The following is a 25,714-nucleotide window of genomic DNA, read 5'->3' on the forward strand; positions in this document are numbered from 1 at the left end:
TAAAGTATATGTTCAGAGGCTTGGGTGGTTCCTCAAAAAAAATCACAACCTTAAAAAAATATTTGACCAAACTGGAAGTTTGGTCCTGCAATGCCTAAGTTTGTGGAAATCGCCCCAGTAACTTGGTCTTTCATGAAGTTCATAATGAAATGTAAATGTTAATCCCTTTGTTGCCAGTTGTATTCTAACATCCAGAAGACAAGGAGTCTGGATTTGCTGCCAGGGCTGTGCAGAGAACCTTGGGAGCCAAGGAGGGTTGGCAGGTCTGTCCAGCTCTCTGTGAGACCTTGTGCTGGACACCCTGTGCTTGCTCTTGTGGACAGATGCTCCAAGCCTCTGTGTAAATAGCAGTTAGCAGCAGCCAAGCCTCACCTGCACCTCAGACTGTCCTGCAAAAGACATTAGGAGACACCTCTGCATTTTGTGAGGAGTAGATTTCAGCTGGTTTGTGCTGGCTGTGATGTAGGAGCACACAGGGGAACTCAAGCGGCCAAACAGCTGCAGGGAGCTTGTGCATGAGCTGGGCACCAGCCGGCTCAACCTTGTCCAAATTGGTGTCTTTCTCCATACCAAATTTCCCTCGGGTCAAGGCAGGAGGTGAGTGCCAAGCTCCATGGGCTGGAGAAAACGATCTGCAACGCAGAACTGCAGGCACCAAGGGAGCAGTGAAACAAAGCAAGATGAAGAAGGTTGGACAACCATTGAATATGCTGTCTAGGCATCACATTTGGAATTAAAATACAAGATCTTTTTTGAGCCTTCAATATACAAAAAGATAAAGAATTACCCCAAACTGCTTATTTTCTGCATTAATTTATGGATTGCCTTACAACAGCAGTTCTTTATTAGTCAAAAAATTGCAAAAGAGAAAAAAAAATCCTTATAAAATGTTATCAAATATGAAGGATGGAGATATAGATAAACCAGCCTGTTTCTAGTCTGATTTTTCTATCTGCAGGTTTCTATCATTAAGTGATATTGCATTTCTATTGGCTGCATTGAAGACACCTTTACTCAAGTTTTGTCCTTTATATACTAACTTATATGATGTCCTTAAGTCACCTCCTAAATCTGGGTTATTAAAGGCATTGCATTTCCTGAGTTTTTCACTGGATGGCATGCTTTCCAGTTCTCTAATGTTTCTTTCAGTTCTTTGCCATCCCACTCCAAGGTTTTTTAAACATTCTGCTTGAATTTTTCTGAGGTGTAGCCAACATAGAATATGTTTTCTTTAATGTTGTGGATAAGGAATTTAAAGCACTATGGAGTCAAAAATTTATCCTTGCAGAGTTTCTCTTGAAACACACTTACTTAATAAGTATTCTTCGCTCACATACAGCTGAGATTTATCATCTATTTGGCAATTTATTTCATATGTGCAAAGCTGTTGCTGCAGCATTATAGCTCCCTAGTCAAAATATTGTATTATGTGAGTGCCTAAGAAATGTCCAAGTGTATAATGTTTACACTCAACCCCATATTGATCCATTTCATAGCCCATTAAAAAGAAAGAAAAAAATGGTATTTCCCTAAGCAGTCCTGTCTTCTATTACCAGTTATGTGGGTAATGCACTGAATGAGAGTATTATGGAAATATTTATGTAGGAAGTGACCAAAAAAAATTCCCCAAGGATGGTGTCCAGCATCTCTAAGTTATAGCCTCATATGATGAATCTTCTGTTTTACCTGAAGTCAATAAACTTTACCTTAGGAATTCTCCAAAACTTGTTTTTTTTAGTGCAGTCACTGATGGTGGTGGTGGTGGTGGTGGCATTTGCCAATATTTTGGCTCTGCACCAATCACTGTGTTTTAAAAGACTGAAGAGAAAGAAAACTTTGAAAAAGAAGTTGTAGTGAAAAGATGAAGGATGAAAGGCTTCTTGATAATGCTACTAGATACTAGTAGATATGATATTGTAGGTATAGAATATCTTAATTTAATGTGTACCGGGTAATGTTGGGGGAAAAAAACCAACTCTCCCTGCCCCTAAATATCTGCAAAATCCATTCAAATGTAAGATGATATTTCGCAGAAAAATGCTTAAAAGCAAAACTGAGTAAAAGAAAAGGTATGAGACACTACAAAAGATCTGTAGTAATCTTGGTATGGTTTATTGACAAGTTAAACCTGGTTAGGTAGTGAAAGGATACTTCTAATACTGCCACTGAATCCAACCCAAAGGAAAAGTTCAAATCTTTTTTCTTCAAAAGATAGAAAATTTAGTCATCTACTTTGTTATCTGCAATAAGTACAATTAGGAATGATAGTTAGAAACAAACAAACAAACAAACAAATTAAAGAACTAGAAGAGAGATTAAATACCATAGCAAAAAACCACAGAATTACTGAATCATCAAGGTTGGAAGAGAGACCCTCAAGATCATGTACTAGAGAGGATTAATAGACTGGAAAAGAGGTGCAGCTGCAGATATAAATTGAATGCAAAGGTGACCATCAGATATCAGTGGTGCTGTGGCCACTGAAAATGATAATGAAATCCTTGACCACATCAGGAGAAGTATTTTAAATAAACAGAAATTATGTGGACAGGGTTTGCATGGTGTATCATGTTTAGTTTTGTCACACACCCTTCTCAGGAGCCACATGCACAGCAAGAAATTGCTGAGTGAAACAAGAGTGAAAGCCGAAAAAGAAAATGATTGCTGTCACTAAATGCCCTAGGTAGACAAGCCTTAGAGAACAAAATTATTTCTTTAGGTTAAAAGACAATGTTGATACTAGGAAACAAATACAAAATGGCTATAAATACATTTAGACTGGAAATTAACTACCATGAAGGTCTGAAACAGCAGGAGGAAAATCAATTCACTGCTGTTTTACTTAAAGCACCTGCTTATAATGTGAAACCCACTTTCTGAAATGTGGTTTTTATATTAAGTGATTGCCTGTGATAACTGAGAAGCAGCCTACATCACTGGGAGCTTCTTCCAGATTAAGAGTAATCCTTCCAGGCACTAAGAGAAGGCAGGAAATGAACAAAAGGACTCAAAGCCTCAGGTATCTAGTTAGCAAACTTCAAGAAGCTTAATAATTGCTTGGGGGGTTTTTTTGTCAGATTTTTGATTCTTTGCATATAAAAGCATGGCTTGATAGAAGCCTCCAGATCTTTCTTACTTTACATTTTCCAATCTTCCTCTACCCATGGTCTCAAATGTTGACAGACTGAACAAAGGCTCTCCCAAATCAAAAACAAGTGACACAATAGGAGTGGAGGACAGAAGCTCATCATTTAAGAAAGGACAAGTGGCAAAGAGACTGAGACTTTGAAATGTGGGGATTACACAGTATTTCTGGTGCGATATTAAATAAATACCAAAGTAAAATAAAGTGAAATAAAAATCCTCCATCTTCTGTGCTTTCTCTTATGAAGAAAAGAAATGCTTTGTACTGGCTTGCTGCCATCATCCTTTCCTCCAGTCTCCCGCTCATCAATCTCCACCTTCCATGTGCTCAACCTGCCAACAGCAGCAGGCTGCACGGCCTCTGGGAAGAGCACTAGTGATGGGCTCTCTTATGCATAAACTGGAGCTAAAGCCACCAGAGTTACTCTGGGCACTCACATGACCTTGTCACTACAACATTTTCTCCTCCTGACTTTTGTCTTCCTCTGGCAAATCAGCTGATGCCTCAAGCCACAGCACAGTGAAATGGAAGCATGGTTTCTGTATTTTAAGACAGCAGAGCATTAATTAGGACCGTGACTGGGGCCTCATCCTATGCTACATTACAAGGATGAAACAGAATGGGTGAATTGTTCTGCACTTGGCTCTGCTGGGTTTGCTACGTCTACCAGTGCTCAGTCGCATTTTTATTTTCTGCCTTTTCTCTGGCTGCAGGAAAAGTTCAGGAGACAGTGCTCAGAATTAAAGATAAGGTGAATCCAGCAGCCACTTTCAGTTTGAGATTTGCTTGTTATCTATATGCTTCCTTTTAGAGATTAGATTTTGTACACCCACATCACAGACAATTGTGCCTTACAAAACTTACACAAAGTAGCTTTGCTGATTGCCAGACTCACAGCAACTCTGAGGGGTACAAGTCTCCTCTGTCAGACTCCTCTGGCATCTGATGTACTGCAATTGGCATGGTTTGGCGATTTATGTCTTTCCTATTGGACCGTGACAGTGAGTCCGGATCACCTCTGCCATTTAAATGGTTTCCACTGTTGTGGTGTGGTTTTTTGTTGATTTTTTTTGGTTTGTTTTTTTTTTGTTTGTTTGGTTTTGCCATGAAACAGAAATAACAATTGCTTGGGAACAAAGCAGATATTTTATTTTTCCTTCTTCATACATATACCGTAAGTGTTGCTATAAACCCCACACTTAGTTTTTCCCCCTGGACTATTGACCGCGCCGCTGCTGTGTCAGCTAAGAAACGACGGTCCCTGCTACTGGGCCAGCTTATTTCACACTTCCCTCAGCGCTTTCCCCGACGGAGACTCCCACCGGCTCGCCGCGGTGGCAGACACCGCATGAATCACCAGGGACTGTTTGCCTTGGCCCGCGGGTCCTGCGCGCGGGAATGGGATTTCCATTCCCCGACGTTTCCCTTGGTCGGTTTCCCTGGAAGGCTGCGGCCCGGGGAGCACGGCGCTGGCCGGGGAAGGATGCGCTGAGCCGCCAGACAGAAACCGCACCGCTTTTCCTCACCCACGGCCCCCTCGGGAGAGCCCGCTCGGCCGGAGCAGGCGCTGCTCCTGGGGCTGCGGGAGCTCCCCTCGCCGCCCGCCACAGCACAGGGACAGCTCTGGCAGGGAGGAGCCAGCAGAGGGGCCGAGGTGCGCGGGGCGGCGGGGCCGGGCCGGGGCCGCTGGGGCCGGGAGCCCGGAGGGGCCGGCAGGCCCTGTCCCTGACGGGGCAGGCGGGAGGGAGTGGGCACGACCCTCGGGACCCGGCGGGAACGCCTAGGGCCGACGGCCTGTGTCCCGCGGGAGCCGTCGATTCCCTCTCTTTCCTCCGGGAAGGCGGGAGGCATCGGGAGAGCAGCCCGGGTCCCATACACGGGGCAGGCGGGAGGCAGCGGGAGAGCAGCCCGGGTCCCTTACACGGGGCAGGCGGGAGGCAGCGGGAGAGCAGCCCACGGAAAGCAGCGGGACCGCGTCCCTCACACGGGACGGGCGGGAAGGAGCGGGTCGGCAGCTCGTGCCCCTTAGCGGGTTGTGCTGGGATACAAATATCATAAAGTCACCCCAGGACAGGGGGAAGGAGGGAAGGACCAGGATCGCGTCCCTGACGGCAAGGGCGGCTGAGGAGAGAGGAACGCCGCTCTCCGTCGCTCCTCCCGCGGCCTCCCGCGGTGCCGCTCCGGCTCTGGAGGTCTGGGCAGGGCAGTCGGTGTCGCCATAGCGGGAGTCCCCCCTTTTCCCTCCCCTCGGTAGGGCTGAGCCGGGCTCCTGCCGCCGGGGACGGGGCTGGCGGGAGGCGGCTGCTCCCGGGGGGCGGGCGGGGGAGCGCCGTCCGGGGCCGCACCGAGGGGAGGAGGCTCCGCGCTCGCTCCCGGCCGCCGCCGCTGCCCGCGCCGAGCGGAGCGGCGCCGCCAGCCCCTCAGGTAAGCCCGGCTCTGCCGCCTGCCCTGCCCCGCCTCGTCTCGCCTCTCCCGCCCGCCAGGCGGGTTCGCGGCGCCCCGCCCGGGGACACCGCACCCTGCCGCGACCCGTGCCGCCCGGCGGGGCTCGGCATCGCTGCCACTCCGCCTCGTCTCTGCACTGCCGGCGGCCCCCCCCCCCGCCCCAGGCCCCGGCTCCGCGCAGGGACGGCCCTGCCCCGGGGGCCCCTCCGGGTGGGGGGCGGCCGGGAAGGCCCCGCGGGCGGCGGGGGCTGCAGCGCGGGCGGCGGGGGCCCGGCGGGGAGCGGGAGGCCGAGGCGAGGGGCCGCGGCGGCATCTGGGGCTGGGTTGGATGTTCGCTTGCTGGGTCCCGCTGGAGAGGTTTGCTGGTGGTGGTGCAGCCCGCAGGAGAAGGGTTTCCCTTTCCTTTGGACTGCGTGGGTCTGAGCAAACTCTTGCCGCAGTAATACATTTAACAGTGTATCTGCTGTAAGGAGCCCCCTCCCGCTGTATTGTAAGGTCAGTGTAGCATCGGAACCAAACTTTGCTTAGAAAGGTGTTCGAGAGTAGCCGGCAGGTGTCTTCACCAGTTCGCAGCAGCGCGGGCTGCGGCTGCTCCCCGTGCCAGGGTACAGCCCACAGGTAGCTCTAGGCAGCTTTAGGGGTCACCTGGGACATGCAGGGTAGGGGCTGCCCGCGGTTCCTGAGAGCCCGGGTTTGCTGGAGGTGGTCCCAGAGCTGGGGACGGTTTGATGAGTGTAATATACTTACCCGGGAAACCCTACTGAGACGGTGCTCAGCAATCTGGTAAAAATGATCACGACATCTTTAATGACCACATGAAGCTGGCCTGCTAAACTGTAGAATATTGACTGACAGACAAGAATGCAAACTGCTGACTTATGTAGTACTTCCTAAATGCTTGGGTTTGCTTTGTGGGACCATCATTCAAAGGGTGGATAATCCTGACTGAGGTCTGAAAAGGTGACGCTGTGTTACATGTTATAGCTGTGCTTCTGTCAGACAGCTGACTACTTCAGAAGAAATTACCAAACCGCATCTCATAAAAAATTCTCCTTAAATCAAGAGCTAAGTAAAATACACATACGGCTTTCCCATTAAATCCTACAAAATCTAAAGAATAATTTTGGAGTATTATGCTTTTCATGTAGATGTCTCAGCTTTAAGCACAAGATTTTCTAAACTTTTCCTCATGTACTGTGTATCGCTGTGCTTTTCATCAAATTAAATTTGATTTATTTTATATCTTCAGAAAATGCAGCACTCAGTTACACAAAGCTGCAGTTAAGATCCTTAATCCTGCACTCTATTCACACCTAATTATGTGAGTCTGTCCATTGACTTCGCTGGGATTTCTCATGAACAAGGGAATGTACATTCTACTGCTTATGGGCTGGGACTCAGGGGCCCAGCTGTGATGGTAAAAGATGTTTTAGTCAGTCCAGGCAAACTAGGGAAAGGCTAATCAAATCTAAATACTCTCTCATGACTTATAAACCATCTCCATAGGAGGGTTAAACAGTAAGCACTATTTAATTATATTGTGGGTATCATTAACAAGCTCTTTTTATACAGTTTACTCATTGTTAGCATTTCCTTTATGAGCAAAGGGTATTTGGAATGGAGTGAGTTTAATCCCCAAATTATTGATTTACAGTGGTGCTGGTTCTGAGGTCAGTGTGACTTGCAAATAAGTTTCAGAACTGTTGCGTCCTTTTTTTTTCCAAACCTTTCTGTTTGCAGTAAACAGTTATGGTTTGTGACTACTTCAGAGACAAAACTAAGCAGCCTACATGTGTATCATATGTCATATAATATATGCTTTCATTTAAATACCTAGTCTGCATGGTAAAAGTGAATTTTCTCTGTTTTCCCATGCTACTCTTCTGGGCACATTATGGAAATTCTGATGTCTAGATGAGATTCAGTACCAGAAAGTGCAAATGAGTCTTTCTCAACAGAACAAGATAATGAAAAGGTCTATTGTCCAATTGGCAACTGAAGAAAATCATGGCATGGGGATTGATGCTGTCATAAAATAAGAATTCCCACTGCTTGCTGTCTGACCACTGGAAACTATGCAGAGTAAACCATACTATGGATGTACTGTTCTATAGCACCACCATTAACTTTAATGTGGTGAGTTTTTGGAAGTTACTGAAATGGTCCTCAACGTCACCTCTGAGCAGAATTTGGACCTGATAGCTTACAGAGGTCCTTTCTGACCTAAATCATTCTATCATTATATGATTTAGTAGTTACTCATTTCACAACAGTGATATCAGGAAGTCTGTCATTCAGATGGATGACTTTAAATTAAGCAACAGATCCCTTAGTATTCTTCATTTCATTAGAGCTGTAGAAAATTAGGTTATATATGTGGTACATATACTCTAAACCCATTAAATAACAGAGTCTCTTGTGTAGAAGTCTTCTTATGGTATTTACACCTGACAATAAAATTGAATGCTGATGTCTCCTCTTTCTGATATGCTGTATGTTTAAGTGTCTGAACTCATCAATTCATGTGTGTGCTTCTCTGGCCTCTGTGCTTGGACAGGCAAGTTGTCCTTTCCCCATCCCAGCGCTCTTTGGGCAGCTTCCAGAATGTGGTTGCCCTCCTGTATCCTGTAGCACCTTCGGTTATGCTCTGCACATGGGTATCATGTACAGGGTTGTGTTTGTGGGCACATTTGGCTGATTACCAAAAGTCATTCACCTCCCCTTCTAGGAACTGCTCTGTAATGTATTTTGGGTCTTCCCTGTACTGTTTCAAAATCTAAGTTAATTTACTCTGCTGTCACATTTGATTTTATTAATCCAATTTACAACTCCGCTGTGGGATTTTGCAGCAGCAGATGGAATAAATAGGTACTGGTGGAGATTCAGCTGCAGCCCAACTCCTATGCAAGGCAGGGGCATCTCTCAGTACAGAAAGCACTGGAATATCTTTTAGTTACCAAGGTAGGGATATGTGCTGGATGAGGAGGACTGTGTGGACGCATATGAGAGAAAGGTGGGAGACTTTGTGAGTCTGTGGTTGTCACCCTGTCCCCACCACTGTGCAGACATATCTGGAACAGACATTGCTATCACATTCTAGGATTGTGCCCTACTGCGAACACAAAACAGCAGCCTGTGGCCATGAAGCTTCATGGACCCATGCAAAGAATTTGTCCCAGTCTTCTCACACTGGAGTATGCAACTTCTGGTCCTAAATCCACTGCAGATTCAGGTTACTCATACTGCCTGGACATTCATTATTTTAGATTGATGGAAGACTGATGTTGCCAAGTCAACAGTTCCTTTTGTTATTGTGGTGGCTTGCTGCACTACTGTGAAAGCTGTTTGCAATTGGGTTTGCTGTCTCAGAATACACCAGAATTTCTAATTGACTTTCAGATAATGAGTTTCCCAGATTTATCTCATACTAGTGACAAGATGAATGGTCCAAGGTACCCTCTTAAAAGGAGCTAAAGAATATTTTAACAAATGAGTACTGCTCTGCCGCTTTGCAGGACATGGTGCAGTTGTGGGTAGGTTCATGGGCACCTAGTGCCTGCCATCAGGGTTGAGCAGCATGTGAGGAATTTACAAACTTACAGAATCTGCAACCTCGTTTCTTCTTAGTGATTTAACTCTATTGGTGAAATGCAGTTGATAGTCATGATTTAGAATAGGTGTCTACCTATCCTGTGCTGCTAAACTTAGTGAAGCCTTCCTTGTGCAGCAAGGAGTTACAGAAAATCCAGTCCATCACTTGGTGAAACAGGATGACAGTAGATGCTCCTTTGTAATGATGAAGGCAAGATGGTGCTTCTTACTGATGTGCTAAATATCACCCTCCCACCTGCCCCCACGCAACACCTGTGTGGCTAGGGACAGATGTTTTGTGATGTTGGACTCTATGGGTCTCTACATCTCTGTTTTAGAGCTGGCAAATGCCTGTATCTGTAGCTGGTCCAGAAAGAGGAAATTATTAATATTCTATGTCCTGATGCCCATGCTGCACAGTGATTTTAATGAGTAGTGAACTAGTAATGCATGTGCTGGCTTTTGGATAGTGAAGTGCTTTGGAATATATTGTAACTGATAGTTAAAAGGGCTTTGCAGTGCCTGCCATCTATTTTTTTTTTTTTTAATTTCTGAGATGGTGGGATTGAGAAAGAGGTATTTTGTGGCTTTCATGTAATAAGACCTCATTTATTTTTCCAAGTAACTCACCATGTTTGCTAATTTAGGGATCCAGACTCTGATTTTATTGACTCACATAGATTGCTTACAGTTCATTTACCTTCAGTGAAAGTTTTTGATTTGATCACAGTTTCCTGTTGTCTTAAAAAGGGGGAGATAGTAAGGAATGCTGAAAGAACTTCGGAATGGTTCTCTTCTATGCACTTATGTTCTTTATAACTTAAAAACACTGAAGTTGGGTTTGTTGGAAGCTTAATGAGAGTAAATGGCTGTCTCTTTTAGCTATGAAACAAGAAAAGCCAAGGGTTAGCCTCTGGTGCTTTTTTGTCTTCTCTTTCCCTCCCATCTATCATGACAAATTATATAGGGTTAAAGAGAGAGGATACCATTTACAGGTGTTACTGTTCCACATAACTACTGAGAATTTCCCCTTCTGTGCATTGCATCAGTTTTGGTGGTATCTGGAGAAGGTAGAGAGGTAGGGATTTGTAGAGTTTATGTTTCTGATTTAGCCTTGGAAGGAAACTTGTACTACAAGACAAGGAGGAAGACCATACAGAGGAGCAGAAGGTATGAGCTGAAACACATTACTACCCTTATTTTCCAATTTGTTTTTCAGCATGATCTGATCAGCAAAGACAGGTACATTTTAAGGTACATGAGTGAAAAAAGGTGATCTTCCAGGCCAGTTTAAAAACCCAGGAGAGGTTTTCTGCTTCTCTGTAAAGGAAATTTTCCTGAAGCATGGTAAGAGATGGAAAGACACTGACTTTGGCATAAGCCACAGAGCATCTCTTTTCCCTTGATATTATTTAAGAGTTATCACAGTGAAGAGAACAAATATTAATAACTTGCAACAGGCAGTGGAGAAGGTCACTGGTTTATCACCACTGACACTGAGTATTCAGTAGTGTCTCTGCCCAAAACAGCCATCAATCCCTTACAAGGAGACTTCCATGGAAATATATTTGAAAGCATAGAAACAGGCTTTTATTGTTTCACTGCTGTCCAACAAAGGAAATAGGTATTTTAAAGATGAAATCTCAAGTTTATTTTTTAGTATTCCTACACTGTGGTTCATGAAGGTCCATAACAGTGCATCAGAAAAATTACTCTGCTGCATGAGTATATGGCTAAGCTAGCACTGGTAAAACTGATAAGAACACACCATGGCAATATTCTGCTGTTGACTAGCAGCCAGTTAGAGAGTGAGGGAAGCCTTAAAAGAACAGAGAGCCTGTCTCTTTTGCCATCTTCTAGGAGAATCTCCTCTTTCATACCAAATTTCTAGACAGCTGCAGATACTGCCATCAGCCCTCACCAGATTGTACCTCTGTGAGCAGCAGTTGTCTCTTCTCTGTTAGCAGCTTCTTCACATGTTCAGCACAGCACTGTGCTGCACTGAGTGCTCCAAGGCTTTTTTGAAAGCCCTGCTCTTCTTGCTTTCACTGTGGGTAGAGGAGTGGAGCAGTGGAAGCTGGTGAATCTGGTGGTGCTCAACCTGGTAGAGCCCCATGGACTGCCAAACCTCCTCCTACTGGGTTTTTGTTCTGTTTGGTTTTTTGTTTGGTTTTTTTTTTTGTTTGTTTTTTTTAGGTTTTTTTTTGTTTTTTTGGTGGTTTTGTTTGTTTTTGGTTTTGTTTGGGTGTTTTTGAGCAGTTCAGGATGTTTGTCTTGCAGTGACTTCGTCTTGGGTCTGCCCAGGGGAGTTGGTTCCCAATAGTATACTGCTAACAGCAGGAAGCAAAATGCCTGAAATATATTCTCCAGGTAGTCACAAAAATATGACTTTCTAAGTTTGGCACTTTGGGAATGTGTTCTCAGCTGGTAGAGAAAGGGTTAACCAACAGTGGGAAGATACTGCTTTTGCTGTGGCAGAAGGGGTTAGCCTGCTGGGAAATGAGGTGTTAAATACCAAATGTGGAGCAGTAAGCACCATCCAGCTTCTAGAGTGAGGATAGGAGACCTTGCAGAAGACACAGAAGATAAACAGAGAACCATAGAGAGGACTGTATGTGGAGCAGCCATGCAACCACAATACAGACTGGTCATGTAAGAATGCAAACAGCAGAGGACACAAATATGTACCTGGAACTAGAGCAAAGCACACAAGTCCGGGCTGTCATCACCTCAGGAAAGCAGCACAGAAGGTTTCAGTGTGGATGAAGGGGTGACAGCAGGCTTGGATCAGCGTATGTTTTCACATATACAGCCTTTGACTTTGGGAATTTGGGTTTGGGGTTTTTTTGTTCTTTCCTTCACACTGAAAATGGATGCAATTTTGCTTACATTTTTATTTTAGATTATATGTTGTGGTTTTTTTGGGTTTTTTTAAGATGAGGCAACTAAAGCTCTTTGCTGTTAAGTATAGCTTTTGTTTGATACAGTATTTTAAAACACTGTTTGTGAGGGTAGGATATGTCATAGTAGATTTTATTTTAGCAAGAGTTGGATCCTTTTTGGTAGATCTCTAAGTAGACTTCTTTTCTGATTATCAGACTAGTAGAGATATTGATATCTGAGGATCTAAGGTTTTTGAATCCAAAGTAAGTACTATTGAGCAATATGTTATTCAGTGGTTCTGTTTCTTTACTTTTCAAAGGGACTGGTAAAAATTACACTAAATTGAAAAGATACTGCTTTAATGTATTTCAGAAGTCAGTGACAGCTCATGAATGATTATGAAGACATCTCAGTTTATATGGTCAGCTAATCATATGGTATTTGCTTGCGATGTAAATGTTTTCCTCACAGAATTCAAAGACTTAAAATCACAACGAGCACTTTTTTTTTCCTTATTTCTGGAATTGCTTTTGGACAGATGTGAGTTTAGTGAATTTGAAACTATGACCAAATATCAAAAACTGCTACAAAGGTTTAAAATATGTTAAGTATCAGAATGTAGGAGGGTTTAGTTTGGGGTGAGACTGTCCTGAGACACTGCTTTATCAGCATTTCCTTTGGCATCCTGCTGTTGCTGGGTCATTTAGTAATGTGTTGTGAAGGCTCTTCCACATTGTCCTTGGTTCTTTAATGTGCCATCAGGCACAGGTAAAATGGCTTTACTTGAGAGTTTAGTGCCATCTTCACAGCTGTTTAGGGTGGATAGAAAGGAGGGATGAGTTAGGCCTCTGAGTGTGATGAGTAGGTAAGAGCCAGAAAGCCCTCTTGAACATTCTGTCCATGCCTAGTTCCTGTAACAGCCTTGAAAGGAGGATATTTCTCTACTCTCCTTAGCCCTGAGAGCATGGCTTCTTATTTTCTAAAACACCAGTGGTACAACTGGCATGTATCCTTGCTTGGTGTGCTGAAAGAACAGGTCTGAGCAAGAGGAGACCCCTGGCACAGCCCTGTCTGTGTTGATGTTCTGAGGAGTGTAGAGACCACCTGGGATTGGTAATGTCCAGATGTAACAACTGTTGCCTCCAGTGAAATTTAGTCCCATTTCCAGTAGTGTGGGCTGTTTCCAGTGTTCATCTGTTTCTACTAGAACACTGGGAAAACTCAAGCAATAATACCATCCAGATGCCCAAAAATTTAATTTTTTTTGTGGCCATTTTTGTTAACACTGGTTATTTCCATCTCTTTCCTATTTTGAATGTCCATAAATCATATATTGCCCATTACTGGATAATACTGAACACTGAAGTAAGGCTGGGCATTTTGAGTGCAAAGACTCATTCTGGCGTATGTACCAGAACACTGTGTCTACATTTGGAGATGCTGAGTAGGATACACAAAAGGAAAAATAGATTGATTATCAGAAAAATACATTATGTGTAGTGGTTGCACGGGAAAGACTGAAAAATAATGAACAAAATGTCTTTATTAGAGAGAAAACATTTATTCAGAATTTTCCTTTCTGCCAGTGAATACCGCATGGTGGGAAAGAAAATTATATTTCAGAACTAAAGCATTCGTTACCTTCTGTTACATATGCAAATATATATTTTCAAGTCTTAGTTACTTCACCAATAATTGCTATTAAAATTTGCACTGCTTCAGAAATTGCACTCAGATTCAGTTAAAAAGTTCTTGTTATGAAAGTGGGTAGTTCTATCCATTTCTTGCACACCTAGGGGAGCTCTTTACTAAGTTTCACCATATCATCCACTCCAAGACTGAATCTAGCTCCTGTGGGATGCTCTCAACCACAACAGTAAATGTTAGGGGCAGGATAGAAGTGGTGTCTGTCTGAGGAAGCCAACAATGGGGAACACAGCTAGAAAATTAGTCTCTAGCATATCAGTCTTTGTTTTCTGTTCATGGCAGAGTCAGCCATGGCTTTTCATGATGCATTAATGAGCTCCTGGTCAGGAATCATCTCTTAATGTAGGAATTTTGTCTGTCAATTTGTTCTCTGTACGATAAAATTTCTCCAGAACCTATGGAAAGCTCCTTGCCAGTCCTCAGGAGTCTATTCCTGTAAACATGATTAATCTCGTGCTGTTATCATCATGTTAGCAACCATGGACTGTCTTCTGAAAAGTAAGCATGAGTTGCCACCAGTTCACATTTATAGTTGCTGTTTCTGAAATATATTTTCTTCTCTGTCTTTTAATTCTCCAAGATTTTCTGAAGCAAGAATCCCTCAGATTACAGGAACCATTAAACTTCTGAAAAAAAACATGCAAAGGAGTGCTGAGTGGAATAACAAAAATATATTTGTGTCCTCCTCAAACCTGTTTATGCCGACAGGCTGAGTGAAACAAACTTCCTTTTCTTGGTTTAAAAATACTTGATTATTATGAATTGTTGTCAATGTTAACTATGGATTTCAACTAACAATACTTACAAATGCTATACAGGGACTGCCAACTGCTATGTTATTATGTAAACCTTATTTCTTGAAGTTGTTGGTATTATTCAGTGCCAGTGTGTCTGCGTGCTTGTATGTGATGGAAGGGAAACAATGCTGCCGGGTGACTGATATGGTTGGAGTGCATCTTTTTATGTAATCAAATAACTTGTCTCCTTCTCTCCTCTACTGCAGTTTTACATCCTTGTGTGTCTCTCTGTTTTGTGAAGATGACGAAAATGATTGCATGTTTCCTTCTACTGTTTGTACACACTCTGCTTTCCACTGTCATGGCAAAAGATCTCCCGAGAAGACATTTCACCCGAAGAAGGGATGTTAACACACAGTCTCTGCTGGGTAAGTTACACACAAAATACCCCAAACACCACTACCAAAAGCTGTCTCAAATACAGATGATAAAAGGCATAAGCAGCTGGCCAAATTACTTGGCTGAGTTAGTTTATAATAAGGAGATTTTCATTTGCCAGCAAGTATGTGATAAAGTATGTTGACCAGGTAGCAGCTGTTGAATGAAGGTATATACTTTTGGGGTACCAGATTTACTTTATGTGAGTGGTGTGAAATAAATATTTGCTACTGGACTGTTGGCTTGAAAAAAAACAACAAACCAACTTTATTTTCAGTACTTAGAGAAATACATGCTAGTCCATGGAGGTTCTGTCAAATGAGCCTCTTACCATGCTGGAAAGTTTTAGTTGTCTACATGTGTGTAATGTGCATAAAGATGATCGAATGGAAACCTGTGGCTATTGAAATGAGGCTTGTCATTACATTACTTGATGCTAATCTCTTTGTTTTGTCAGATTTATTTATAATAAGTAGCTTATTTTATAATTAGTTATTTTTTGTAATGAGCTAATTTCTTCCTCTTTTGCCAAAAATCTTAGGACAGGGTGTATCCATTTCAGCTTGTGGGCTGTCACATTTCAAAATAAAAGGTTGATCTCTCTCTTGTTGGTCATCACCTGTGCATCACCAAGCAGTCAACTTTTTCATCTAACAGTTTGTGACTAACTGTCTTTTGCTAATTGTTTAAAGTAATTGTCAGGTTATGAAAACACAGCATGGATGGGGTTTGGATACAGCCTATCATTAGGGATTAATGATTCACATGAGTAGTAGATCTCATCAGATACCTTTCTCCAGCCACTGGGATGCTAGGTGGACTCCATAAGGGTCACCTAACCCTTAGGTGAATATGAGGAATGTGAAATGTCCTGCAGAAGATATATTGGGAAGAAAGAAGAGGAAAGAAAGAATTTGGGAGAAGGGGTGACAGAGACAAGAGCACCACCAAGTTTTATCACTGAAATGCTTCTCTAGACAAAATGTAATCCTTTAAATAATGGATTCGCAATATGTTAACTTAAAAACATTGGTTTTCAATTCCAGTAGGACAAATTTAAAACTAAGGACAACAGAGTTCCATTTCTTATTCATTGTCCCTGAAATAGATACGGTCCTGAAACACTTGGGGTTCTGCCACTGAAAGCTAAAAACCACAGCTCTGGAGACCTAACTCACAAAAAACATGGATATAGAACAATAAAGATGAATACCCACATTTACATCTTACTTAACAAGAACCTCAAACTTTCTAAAATCCTAAATTCTAAAATGTTATTATATATCAGTTCTTCCCAAACCTTTTAGGGTTCCTAGCAAATATCCTAAGTGAGCTTATTACCTTAAGAAATAAACTGCCCATCCCTCTAGAAAACGAGTGCAAAGGCTAGGTGTTATGAGGAGAAACTGGAAGTGCCACATTTCTCCATTGCCATTTTCCCTGAGATTTTTAAAATTCCTTTTATAGCCTCTCTTTCAAATTTAAATAGTGGAAAATATATGATGGGTTTAGCACTCAGTATAAATAAAAATGTGTAGATTAAATTATTTATTTTTTCAAAAGCCAAGAGATTTCTGGTCCCTGCATTTGAAAACCACTGGATCCCTATTCAGTTTGGCATGTGCAGGATGCAAACAGTTCTGTCTAAAGGAACTTTTTCAAGACATTAAATGATGCAAAAAACTTGGAACGTTCTCTGATCCAGCCCATAAAAGTACGTGGCAGTTTGGAGCCACGCTCTTGGGTCTTGCATTATGTTTCAAGAAATTAGGTCACCAGCTTATGTGTAGCAACGTACAGAAACAGCAGCATGGTAAAAACATGCCTCTCTGTAAAGAACAGAATGTGTAAAGTGCCACTGTGCTGGAAAGTTGAGTGTTCCTCAAATGGCATGAGGAAGAGCAGGGCCAAAACATTATCTCAGTGACATCAAGTAATAGACTTATAAAATTACTCCAGAATTCCAGCAACTTAACAGGGATTAGATTGTCACATTCTATATAGTATGCATATTATAAGTAGTGGTGGTGATGACAATTGCTGCTGTTGTGTAAAGACTTGCTTGGCAGGCAAAATGGAGCAAAATAGCTGCAAAGAACCAACAGATACCTGGAAAAGTAATAAAAATTAAGGTTGGGGGTTCAACTTTTTTGGATGGAAGTCCTTTTTCAGGACTAAAATCAATGTTTATGCTATGTAAGTATAACAGTATTAAAATAATTTTATTCCTTTTTTCTTATTTTCACCATTTTTAAAACAAAATGTACTGCTGTGATAACTAATTACTGGTAAAATACCAGTAGTGTCCAAGTAGAGAAGTAAAAGTAATTGTTCAAGGAGACTGACAAGTTAAATAAGTAAAATGGAATGGGTGAAAAATTCTGTAGGATTGTCCATGTAGAGAGAAAAGTACTTTGAGACCCAGGATGGATCCAGTAGGATTTAATTTTTCATCAGCCATGCACTAATACTTCAGAGATTTCTTAATAGTCTTGTTAGGTGTAATTACCTATATTTTAACGAAGTCTTCTGAAGGAATGAGCTGTATGAAAAGATACATATTTTTCTTATGCCTCAATTTTTCAACTAAATCTCAATGCACGTTGTTTTAATTTGACAGGTCTTTGCATTGCTTATTGCTGTTTAAAATTATTATTATTATTATAGCTAGTAATTTCTGTGAAAGAGCTGAAATATTTTGTTCAAGGATTTATCAAAAATAGAGTTTTTGGAGCTCTCACTATGTGGCCCTTGAAAGCCAAACTGCTTTGCAGGTTTTTCTTTTATTAAACATTGAGTATTCCCATATTAAAAAATTGTCAATTGTGACAAATTAATTAACTTTTAACATTTTCTTAAGTCTTTCTTGCAGCATATTAGATATGCATGCATTTCAGGTAATAAAAGAATTTGTATTATATTGCTGGAAGATGCTGTTTTCATGCAGGTGTATTTATGTTGTAAAGAACTGTTTCCATAGTTGTGCAAGATCTTGTGAAGCAACAGAAATAAATAGGATGGTCAGTTTCTCTTTTCTGTAATAGATAAGAGTCACCTTTCCCCCTATCTGACATATGAACTAAATTTTGCCTTCTTTTTCCCTTCATCAGTACTTTGATCCAGAGTTTGGATCAAATTTGGCTTATCCTGATTCGTGAAAAGAAAACAATACTTTGTGTTTTTTTTCTAAAGAAAAGCAGTGATATACCTGCTACATGGTTATAAAGATAAAATTATGTCTGTTAGATTAGCTGATTCCTTTCAGATATAATGAAATGGACTTCTGCACCTGAACAGTCTGATGAAGAGCAGGGTCAGTTGTCCATAGAGGTGATTTCCATACCATGTTTGCTAGGTCTGTGAGAGGTCCATAGCACCCTTGAGCAGGTTTCATGTTGCTTTCTAGAAGCAATATGTGTCCAGTCCTTAGAGGATGTAGTGCCTTTTTGGTGTTTGAAGTTGTGGGGTTTTTTTCTGAAGCAGATTTGGGACTTAGGCCCTACTGCATCTTAATAATTTATTATAAAATAAAGCAAATCAAAATTCTCACATTGTAAAAAAGAAAACCCAACAAGTATTTGTGTTTTCTTTTTTTCTTGATGAACTGTGTTCTTGTAAACTGGGCACGTATTTCATATCACATAGTTATACTTTTTTGGAAAGATCTGAAGTGAATGCATGAAAGCAAGTAGTGATTATAGTGAAAGATGTAGAACACTGTTCTAAGCAGTAACATTTTTTTTTTCCTTAGGAATATGAAACATGCAGCTACATGATTTTGAAAATAACTATGTAAGGAGAAAAACTAATTTAGGGGGCATTCCTTTAGATATTACATGGTACCAGAAGAAACAACAAAAATTAACTGATACTGCACAAAATTAAAACAGAGGGGAAAGGAGGCCAAGAAGGAAATGTACTTGGCTCCAGTTCAGTGGAAGCTACTGCAAAATGCAAGTGCCCCTGTCTGCATTAAATTATATTTTGCAACAAAATATACAATGGTTTGTCTCTTGCTTGTATATGTATAATTCCACTAATAATATGAAGTGAAGTAATAGGAGCTACATGGAACACTCACTAAGTTTGAGTCGCTTGGTACAGCCAGTTAAAATGAATCCAAAGATTCTTATACCCAACCCAGTTCTTAAACTTGAGTGTATTTAACTTTAGGGCTTAAGACATTATCAGGTTAATAATTCTGTTATTTTAGCAGCAAATTAGAGGAGAAAGTATGTGACAAAAGGGAACCCAACTAATGATGCTTCTGTGGAGCACAGATAAGATTCCTGTTTAGTTTTGCTTTAATTCATTGTATATTTATACAGTAAGAGCTGACCAGGAATCTCTAAATTCTGCTAATATGGACTGTTGAGCCAATGTGGGATGCTTTCTGCTGTAAGAAACTAATTCATAACCTCAGTGTATACCTGAATGTATTATTTCTTCACATAAATGTAACCCTGCCAAGTTTTATGTCCTCAGACATAATCCTGTCAGAAAGTAGAATTATTGTAACTGAAGTACTGCAATTGAAATGAGAATTATATCACAGAAACTACATCATGTATTAGACATACTGAACTGATACAGTACTCGGGGAGATGAAAATTCTCCCATGCAGCAGATGAAGGTAGGAACTGGTTGCAAATTTCATCTTTTGAATTACCCCATAGTTAGTTAAAATACAAGCACAACTTTAGCCAAACTTATGTAAGGATACAGGGTAATCAAATACCTATCCATTTATTTACCTATCAGCTTTCTATTCAAAACATGAAGTTGCCATATAAATATAAACATATGTTTGGAGAGAGAGCAAGCAAAGCAGTTTACAGCTTGCAAAATCACATGTTTCTTCCTTCTGAGATGTATAGATACATACTGCAATCTTTGTGCCTCAAGGCAATATTAGCAATGGTGTTGTTTTGCTTCCCAGTAGTGCTTGTTTCAATAGCAGAGAGGTCACCCATGAACTTTATGCCAACTCTCAAAACTTCAACTTTCATCCTAATCTCTCAGTTGTTGGCCTCTCCCCCACAGTAGCCACTTTTTCAGATTCTGGAGTTTATGCACAGTAGCACACCCTCTCTCTGTGGCTTTGAGGCTTGGTAGCCTGGTTTGTGCTGAGGTTGTGCCTCCCCAGCCCCTCACAGAGGTCCTGGAGTCTGAGAAGAGAGATCTGATCAGCAACCATATCCCTGGCCAGGCAGTTGTTCCTGAAGCAGCTGTTATCCCTTAAACAGCCCTGGCTAATGAGCCATGAGGGCTAGCTGGGACTGTGACAGGCCTCAGGGATTTATGTCCTAATCTGAGTATGCTCATCTGCAGCCAATTATCATGGAGATCAGAAAGTTTGGATTTTGGTCTGTGCTAGTGTTTTTTAACCACAGAACAACAGTCTGCTTGCCAATTCTTTATTTAGTATTCATTATTAATTTTCATGTATTAAAATCACATTCACTTTTAAGCCAGCTATGGGGTATTTCTGTAATTTAAGTTTTATGAAATATAATTCAATTTTCACCATCAAAAGAAATTGTATTGTATTTCTTTGATGTGTATTTCCTCCAACAAAGACTTTTCCCTCTTTCCTCCTTCTTCCCTTCTTTCTTTTTGTTTTCTCATTCTTTTAATTTGCCCCCCCCCTTTTTTTTTTTTCTTCTTTTTCCTTTTTTTTAAGGCAATTTGTAATTTTTCCACAGGATGAAGGAATATCTGCTGTTACAGAAAAAACTGAGTCATGAACTAAACATCAAATGATCTTTGTATTTCTGAGTTTGTTAGAACCCCCACAAATTACTGTGAAATACCATTTCTGTTTGAAAAAGAGTTTGCTTTGACAATAATTCAGTGAGGAAAATTACTGTAAGTAAAAAAACTGTTTGCTATGAGTATATTCTCAAGGAGCTCAAAGCCTCCTCTGTGTATTATGTCTTGAAAAAAAATCAGGCCAAAAGAAAGAACGCTGATATTCAGCAGTGTGCTGGTTTTGACTTCCTTTTGAGCGCTATGCCTTCTTAATTAAAAAAGTACGTATGTGCAAAATTAATTTGAAAATAATGGAAACAACATTAGCATGACTTAAGGAACATCTCATTTTATAGGCATGAGTGGGTAATCAGGTACTATTGTGGATGAAGACAACATACCTTAAATTGCTTTGGAATCTTGAAGACATCATCTTATTTAAGTACTGCTGGAGTGGAAGAGCTTCTGGTTCACCAGTGGACATGATGTCCCACATGGTTTGGGAGACAGGAGGGAGTGGTACACAGCACTATCCCCTCATGCTGTTTCTGAATTTGTTCTGGAAAAGAATCTAATACTTAGACAGTTACCAATAGATAGAAATATGTGGTTTCAGGTCAGCTGATCAATGAGTAATGTTGAGGTTGCTAACAGCTTTCCCCATAAACAAAGACATGGGAAACTTAAAAAAATAAGTATGGATAGGAGTTTTTAAAATGTTAAGCTAATGTCCTGGAAGCAGGACACCACAAACTCAGTAAGGTCACATTTTTTCTCTAGATTTTCTATGCTGCTGCTAACAATTGTTTACTTTCTGTATCTATTCTTTCTCTGATTTCTCTGTCCTTCCAACAGCGCCCTAAGTAGCTCAGGCAAGATAGGAGTCTCAGATCCTCAAGGAGAAAGATACAAAGATATCTTCTCCCATACAATCGCCTTTTTCATGTTGGTTGTGATTTGATGTTTTACAGGCGAGTGCAGGAAAAGACACTCAAAAGTGCTTCCAGACTGCTTGTGGGAACAGGATACAAAGTAGCATTACTGTGTGTACCACGAGTTTCCCCATTGTGGCTCAGAAAATAAATTCCTCATCTCTCATGGGTGTAAACTGTCCTTAGCTGAGAGCATATAACATTTGTTTCTATCACGAAGTGGTGGGTAGATTTTCATGTTGTCTTGTGCATGGGGATATCAGGATGCTTTTTCTGTCCAGGTGTTCCACTGGCTGCAGGGAAAACAACCTGCTCCCTGGGCCTCCTGACCATGGGAGCAGGTTTGACTCCTGTCAGGAGACCAAGCAGTTTCTGTCTCAGAACAGCTGAAATATGAAGAAAGAACTAAGAAACTTGAGACTATTCCTGCACCATACTTTGGCTTCATACCAGAAGTATTGGTAAAGAAATGAAGAAATACTAGGAGTAAGTTCTGGGAGTCTGGATTTAGAGATTAGTGTTAATAATAACCCTGTTATTTTGAAAAGCATGACAGGGAAGGAATAAGAAATAGTGAGGTGAAATGAGAACAAAGTAATAAACCCCCCTGCAGTGACTAATAATGAAGCATTTGCATGTAGAAGGAAATGGAAATCTCTGGACAAGAGCCTCCTGCTGTACAGTTCTCCCAGAAGTTTTGGAAGTTCAGAAAAGATTTTGTCAGAGGCAATAAAAAAATGTCTGGAGGCTGTGCTCCATTTAGAGATTGTTCCCAGATGAAGAAATTTATAAAGAAAAATGGGTGAGCTGCCAAACTCATAATAAATGTTTGGGTTAGGGCCATAGGCCTGTGTGTCTGGGGAAAGATTCAGAGCAAGAATGGGGCCAGAGAGTTCAGGCAGGTCTTGGATCCATGGCCTGTCCCAGAGCCGGGAAGACGTGGTGTCACCTGCAGAACCAAGTGCAGCATGTATGTGTGGCATGAAAGGGAGTACTGAGCAGTTTCTAATGTTTGCTTCAGGAGCTAGGTATGACTATATCTGAAATGTACCACACCATACTTTGCTCATCTTTCGATTAAAGTGAAAAAAACCCAAAAAGAATGGGAGCTAACTTGCTCAAAATGTCTCAGTAGAGACAAGAAGTGCTTAGAATAACTGCACTTCTTCATTTATTTTTTTCAACAATCACAAAATGTGTTTCCCAAAGTATTTTGCTCTTGGTATGTTTATGAATTAATTGGAAATTTGGCTGTTCTTTACTTGTATAATTTTATGATAAGAAGATTAAACCTTCTTGATGACCTAGGAAATCTTTTGGAATTATCTGAGAACATTGTCAAATACAATCTGGCTGGATATTTAGCTAGGGAAAACCAGAATTCTGCACTTCAATAAAAAAATATTTGACACCTGGCAAGTTCATACATCTTTTAACAAATTTCATAGGAGTTATGCAGAGATTTATAATGAAAGAAATTGTAAAAGGAAGATGGGCAAGTAATATTGAGGGCTTGAGGGAAAATTAATTAATAAAATAGTAAAGAAAGTAGAGACATTTAGGAAGAAGTTGTAAAATATGCTAACAGGGAGAATAGTTTTCTCCCCCTTTTATTTAATTTTGAGTGAAGACTTGTTCTGTTACTCAAAGATAAAATTGAAAAATAAATTTGGTGCTACAGCTGACAGTGTCACAGAACATGTAATTTTTGTATATACATTACTGGGGAGTGAGCTAAGAAACACAAAATACTAAAATTACTATTAAAGTCTGCTCAGGCAATAATTATTCTATGATCTCATTTTTTCTTAACTGATTTAATCCTTCCTGTTTGCTTGAATTGTCATTATCTATGACACCATCTTCATGGAGCTAATATTTACTTGTTATAAATTACTTTTTCAATGTCCAAACTTTGCTGTAGTGTTTACCAAATTGAATTAACCTCCTTTTGCTTTGCATGCAACAATATCCTTCTTTAACATTTATCCACTCTCATCTATTAGGATAAAGGCCTACATAACCAAATAAGTAATATCTGGATTAAAAAAAATAAAAAAAAAGAAAAAAGTATTAAGGAGTCATAAAGACGTAGGACAAAACTGGAAAATAATTAATTCATTTTTAAAGGAGCAGTTTTTCCAAGACAGCCAACATGTGAAAACATTTGAAAAATCACCATCTAAAACTTGTGTCCTTCGAATGTGTTCAGTTTGAATATCCCCAGATGGAAATGTTTCAGGAAATGAAACAGTTCTTGGGCATTGGAACTCCACCATTGTTGTTGCTGTTAAATGGCTGGAGCAGTCTCTGGCCCATAGTGACCAGGAATCACCATGCATGGTTCAGAAGGTAGAGAATAATCTCCACAGGGATTGCTCCCAGGAGGCCTCTTGCATACAGCCACTCTGTTTGAGCAGGACGGTGAGTTTAACACTGTGGGTGGAGCCAGCTGGCCTCTGAGCTCAGCTGGCACCTTAGACTGCTTTTTGGTACTGAGACCAGTAGTACAACGTAGTCTGCTTCTGTGCTGAGGAATAACCTGAGCTCACAGACCAGTCCCATCCACGAAGGATGGAGCCCTGGCTCACGCTACTTCCCATATCATGCCTTAGGACTGTGTGAGAAAATGTGAATTGTACTCAGACAACAGTATTGGGAACTGTTCTAATGGTTTAACAGCCTAGAAGGGTCAGTTCAAATGCCCAAGAAAGCTCCCTAATGCTACTTTAGTTGTTTTAAGGGAATGAAGCATTAGTGAAAAAAATGAGAGGATACAAACATGTTCTCAGACACAGATCCTGTGGGGGTGAGCAAAATCAAAGTAGTATGAGCTTAGTTAAAGCCAAAACAGGCTGAGCATAATTTGCTTTGAGAAAGGAATAGAAGGAAACCTGCTGTCATCAGATAAAATGATTTAACAGAATTTTCAGCTTTAAAGGAAATTAAGGTGCTCAATATTATTTTAAGCTTTGTTTTATGTATCTCTCAGTAATTGGATCCCAGCTGGATTCTTCCCAGTAGAACTGAAATTTCCTTGCATTGTTAGTTTTCCAAAGGTGGCATCACTGTAACTGCCATTTAGAAAGTGGGTATTGAGTAGAGAAGGAGAACATATTTACTACTGACTTGATCTTTCCTTCTGATCTGTCTTTGTCTTGCCTCTCCTGGCTTTCCCTTTGGATAATGCAACCCACACTGAGGGATTTTTTTAACTTTGTGTTTGCAATACAAGACCTCTGCTGACTTAGAAGTAGGTTTATGGATGAGTAGCTCTTTTCAATGAGTATGTCAATTTTCATAAAAGTGAAAGGGAATTACTTTTAGTTATGAAGATGTTTGCCAAAGTTGTGTGAAAGTTCACTGTTCAAAATGAGATTTGGTCAGAGGAAGAGATTATAGTTTACAGGACAAATGGAGAAGCATGTAGCTGCTGAAAAGCTATCACTGAAAATTTATCTGAGGGGATGAGTGTTTAGATCTGTTAGTCATTACTACTGATTGTCACTCCTCAAAATACCACCAAGCTGGATTTTTTATCTGTAGAAGAGTTATGTATTATTTTTCACTGAGCCCAAGTTAAATCAACTTTAATAATTACAGAGTTTTAAAAAAAAATCATACCAAATCAGAAGACAAAGACTTTAAATACATCTTAATTCGGAAATGTTTGGTATTTCTATAGATAGAACTTTGATGATCAAAGTAGTTTTGAAATACACTGTGTTTCATTCAGATGAATAGATTTTTCTAAAGTAATTTCTAAAGTAATTCAGCACAGTATTGAATGTGTTTCTGGTACTACTATCCACCAACGCTCTCCAAGCTTTTTCCCACCAAGATTCCTTCCAGACTTTAAAATAGACAAATGAGTCTCTTTATACTGGGATCTAAATCTTTATATTCCAATTAAAAGGATTAAACACCATGGCTGTAGTTTTGCCTTGTTTTCAGAGAATCACAACATGGCTCAGATTGGAAGGGAGCACAGTGGGTTGTCTGGTCCAACCTCCTTGCTCATACAGGGCCATCCCAGAGCACATAGCACAGGATTATATCCAGGTGGTTCTTTAATATCTCCAGTG

At 40.7% G+C, this 25,714-nt stretch overlaps 1 protein-coding gene across 5 annotated transcripts in view; it reads left to right on the forward strand.

Annotated features, from left to right (window-relative positions):
* The first annotated feature begins 4,590 nt into the window (after positions 1 to 4,590).
* The window catches only part of MATN2 (matrilin 2), a 69,895-nt gene continuing 48,771 nt past the window's right edge, over positions 4,591 to 25,714 (forward strand). For 4 of the 5 annotated variants that reach the window (XM_058833237.1, XM_058833240.1, XM_058833238.1 and 1 more), the window contains exons 1-2: positions 5,502 to 5,569; positions 14,775 to 14,936. In XM_058833237.1, coding sequence (XP_058689220.1) covers positions 14,810 to 14,936 — 127 coding nt within the window. In that variant the 5' untranslated portion in view covers positions 5,502 to 5,569; positions 14,775 to 14,809. Of the gene's footprint in view, positions 4,800 to 5,501; positions 5,570 to 14,774; positions 14,937 to 25,714 lie in introns of those variants that run through there. The other variant, XM_058833241.1, reaches the window with a different exon arrangement.

Source organism: Poecile atricapillus, chromosome 2, assembly GCF_030490865.1.
Source record: "Poecile atricapillus isolate bPoeAtr1 chromosome 2, bPoeAtr1.hap1, whole genome shotgun sequence".
Lineage (NCBI taxonomy): Eukaryota > Metazoa > Chordata > Aves > Passeriformes > Paridae > Poecile > Poecile atricapillus.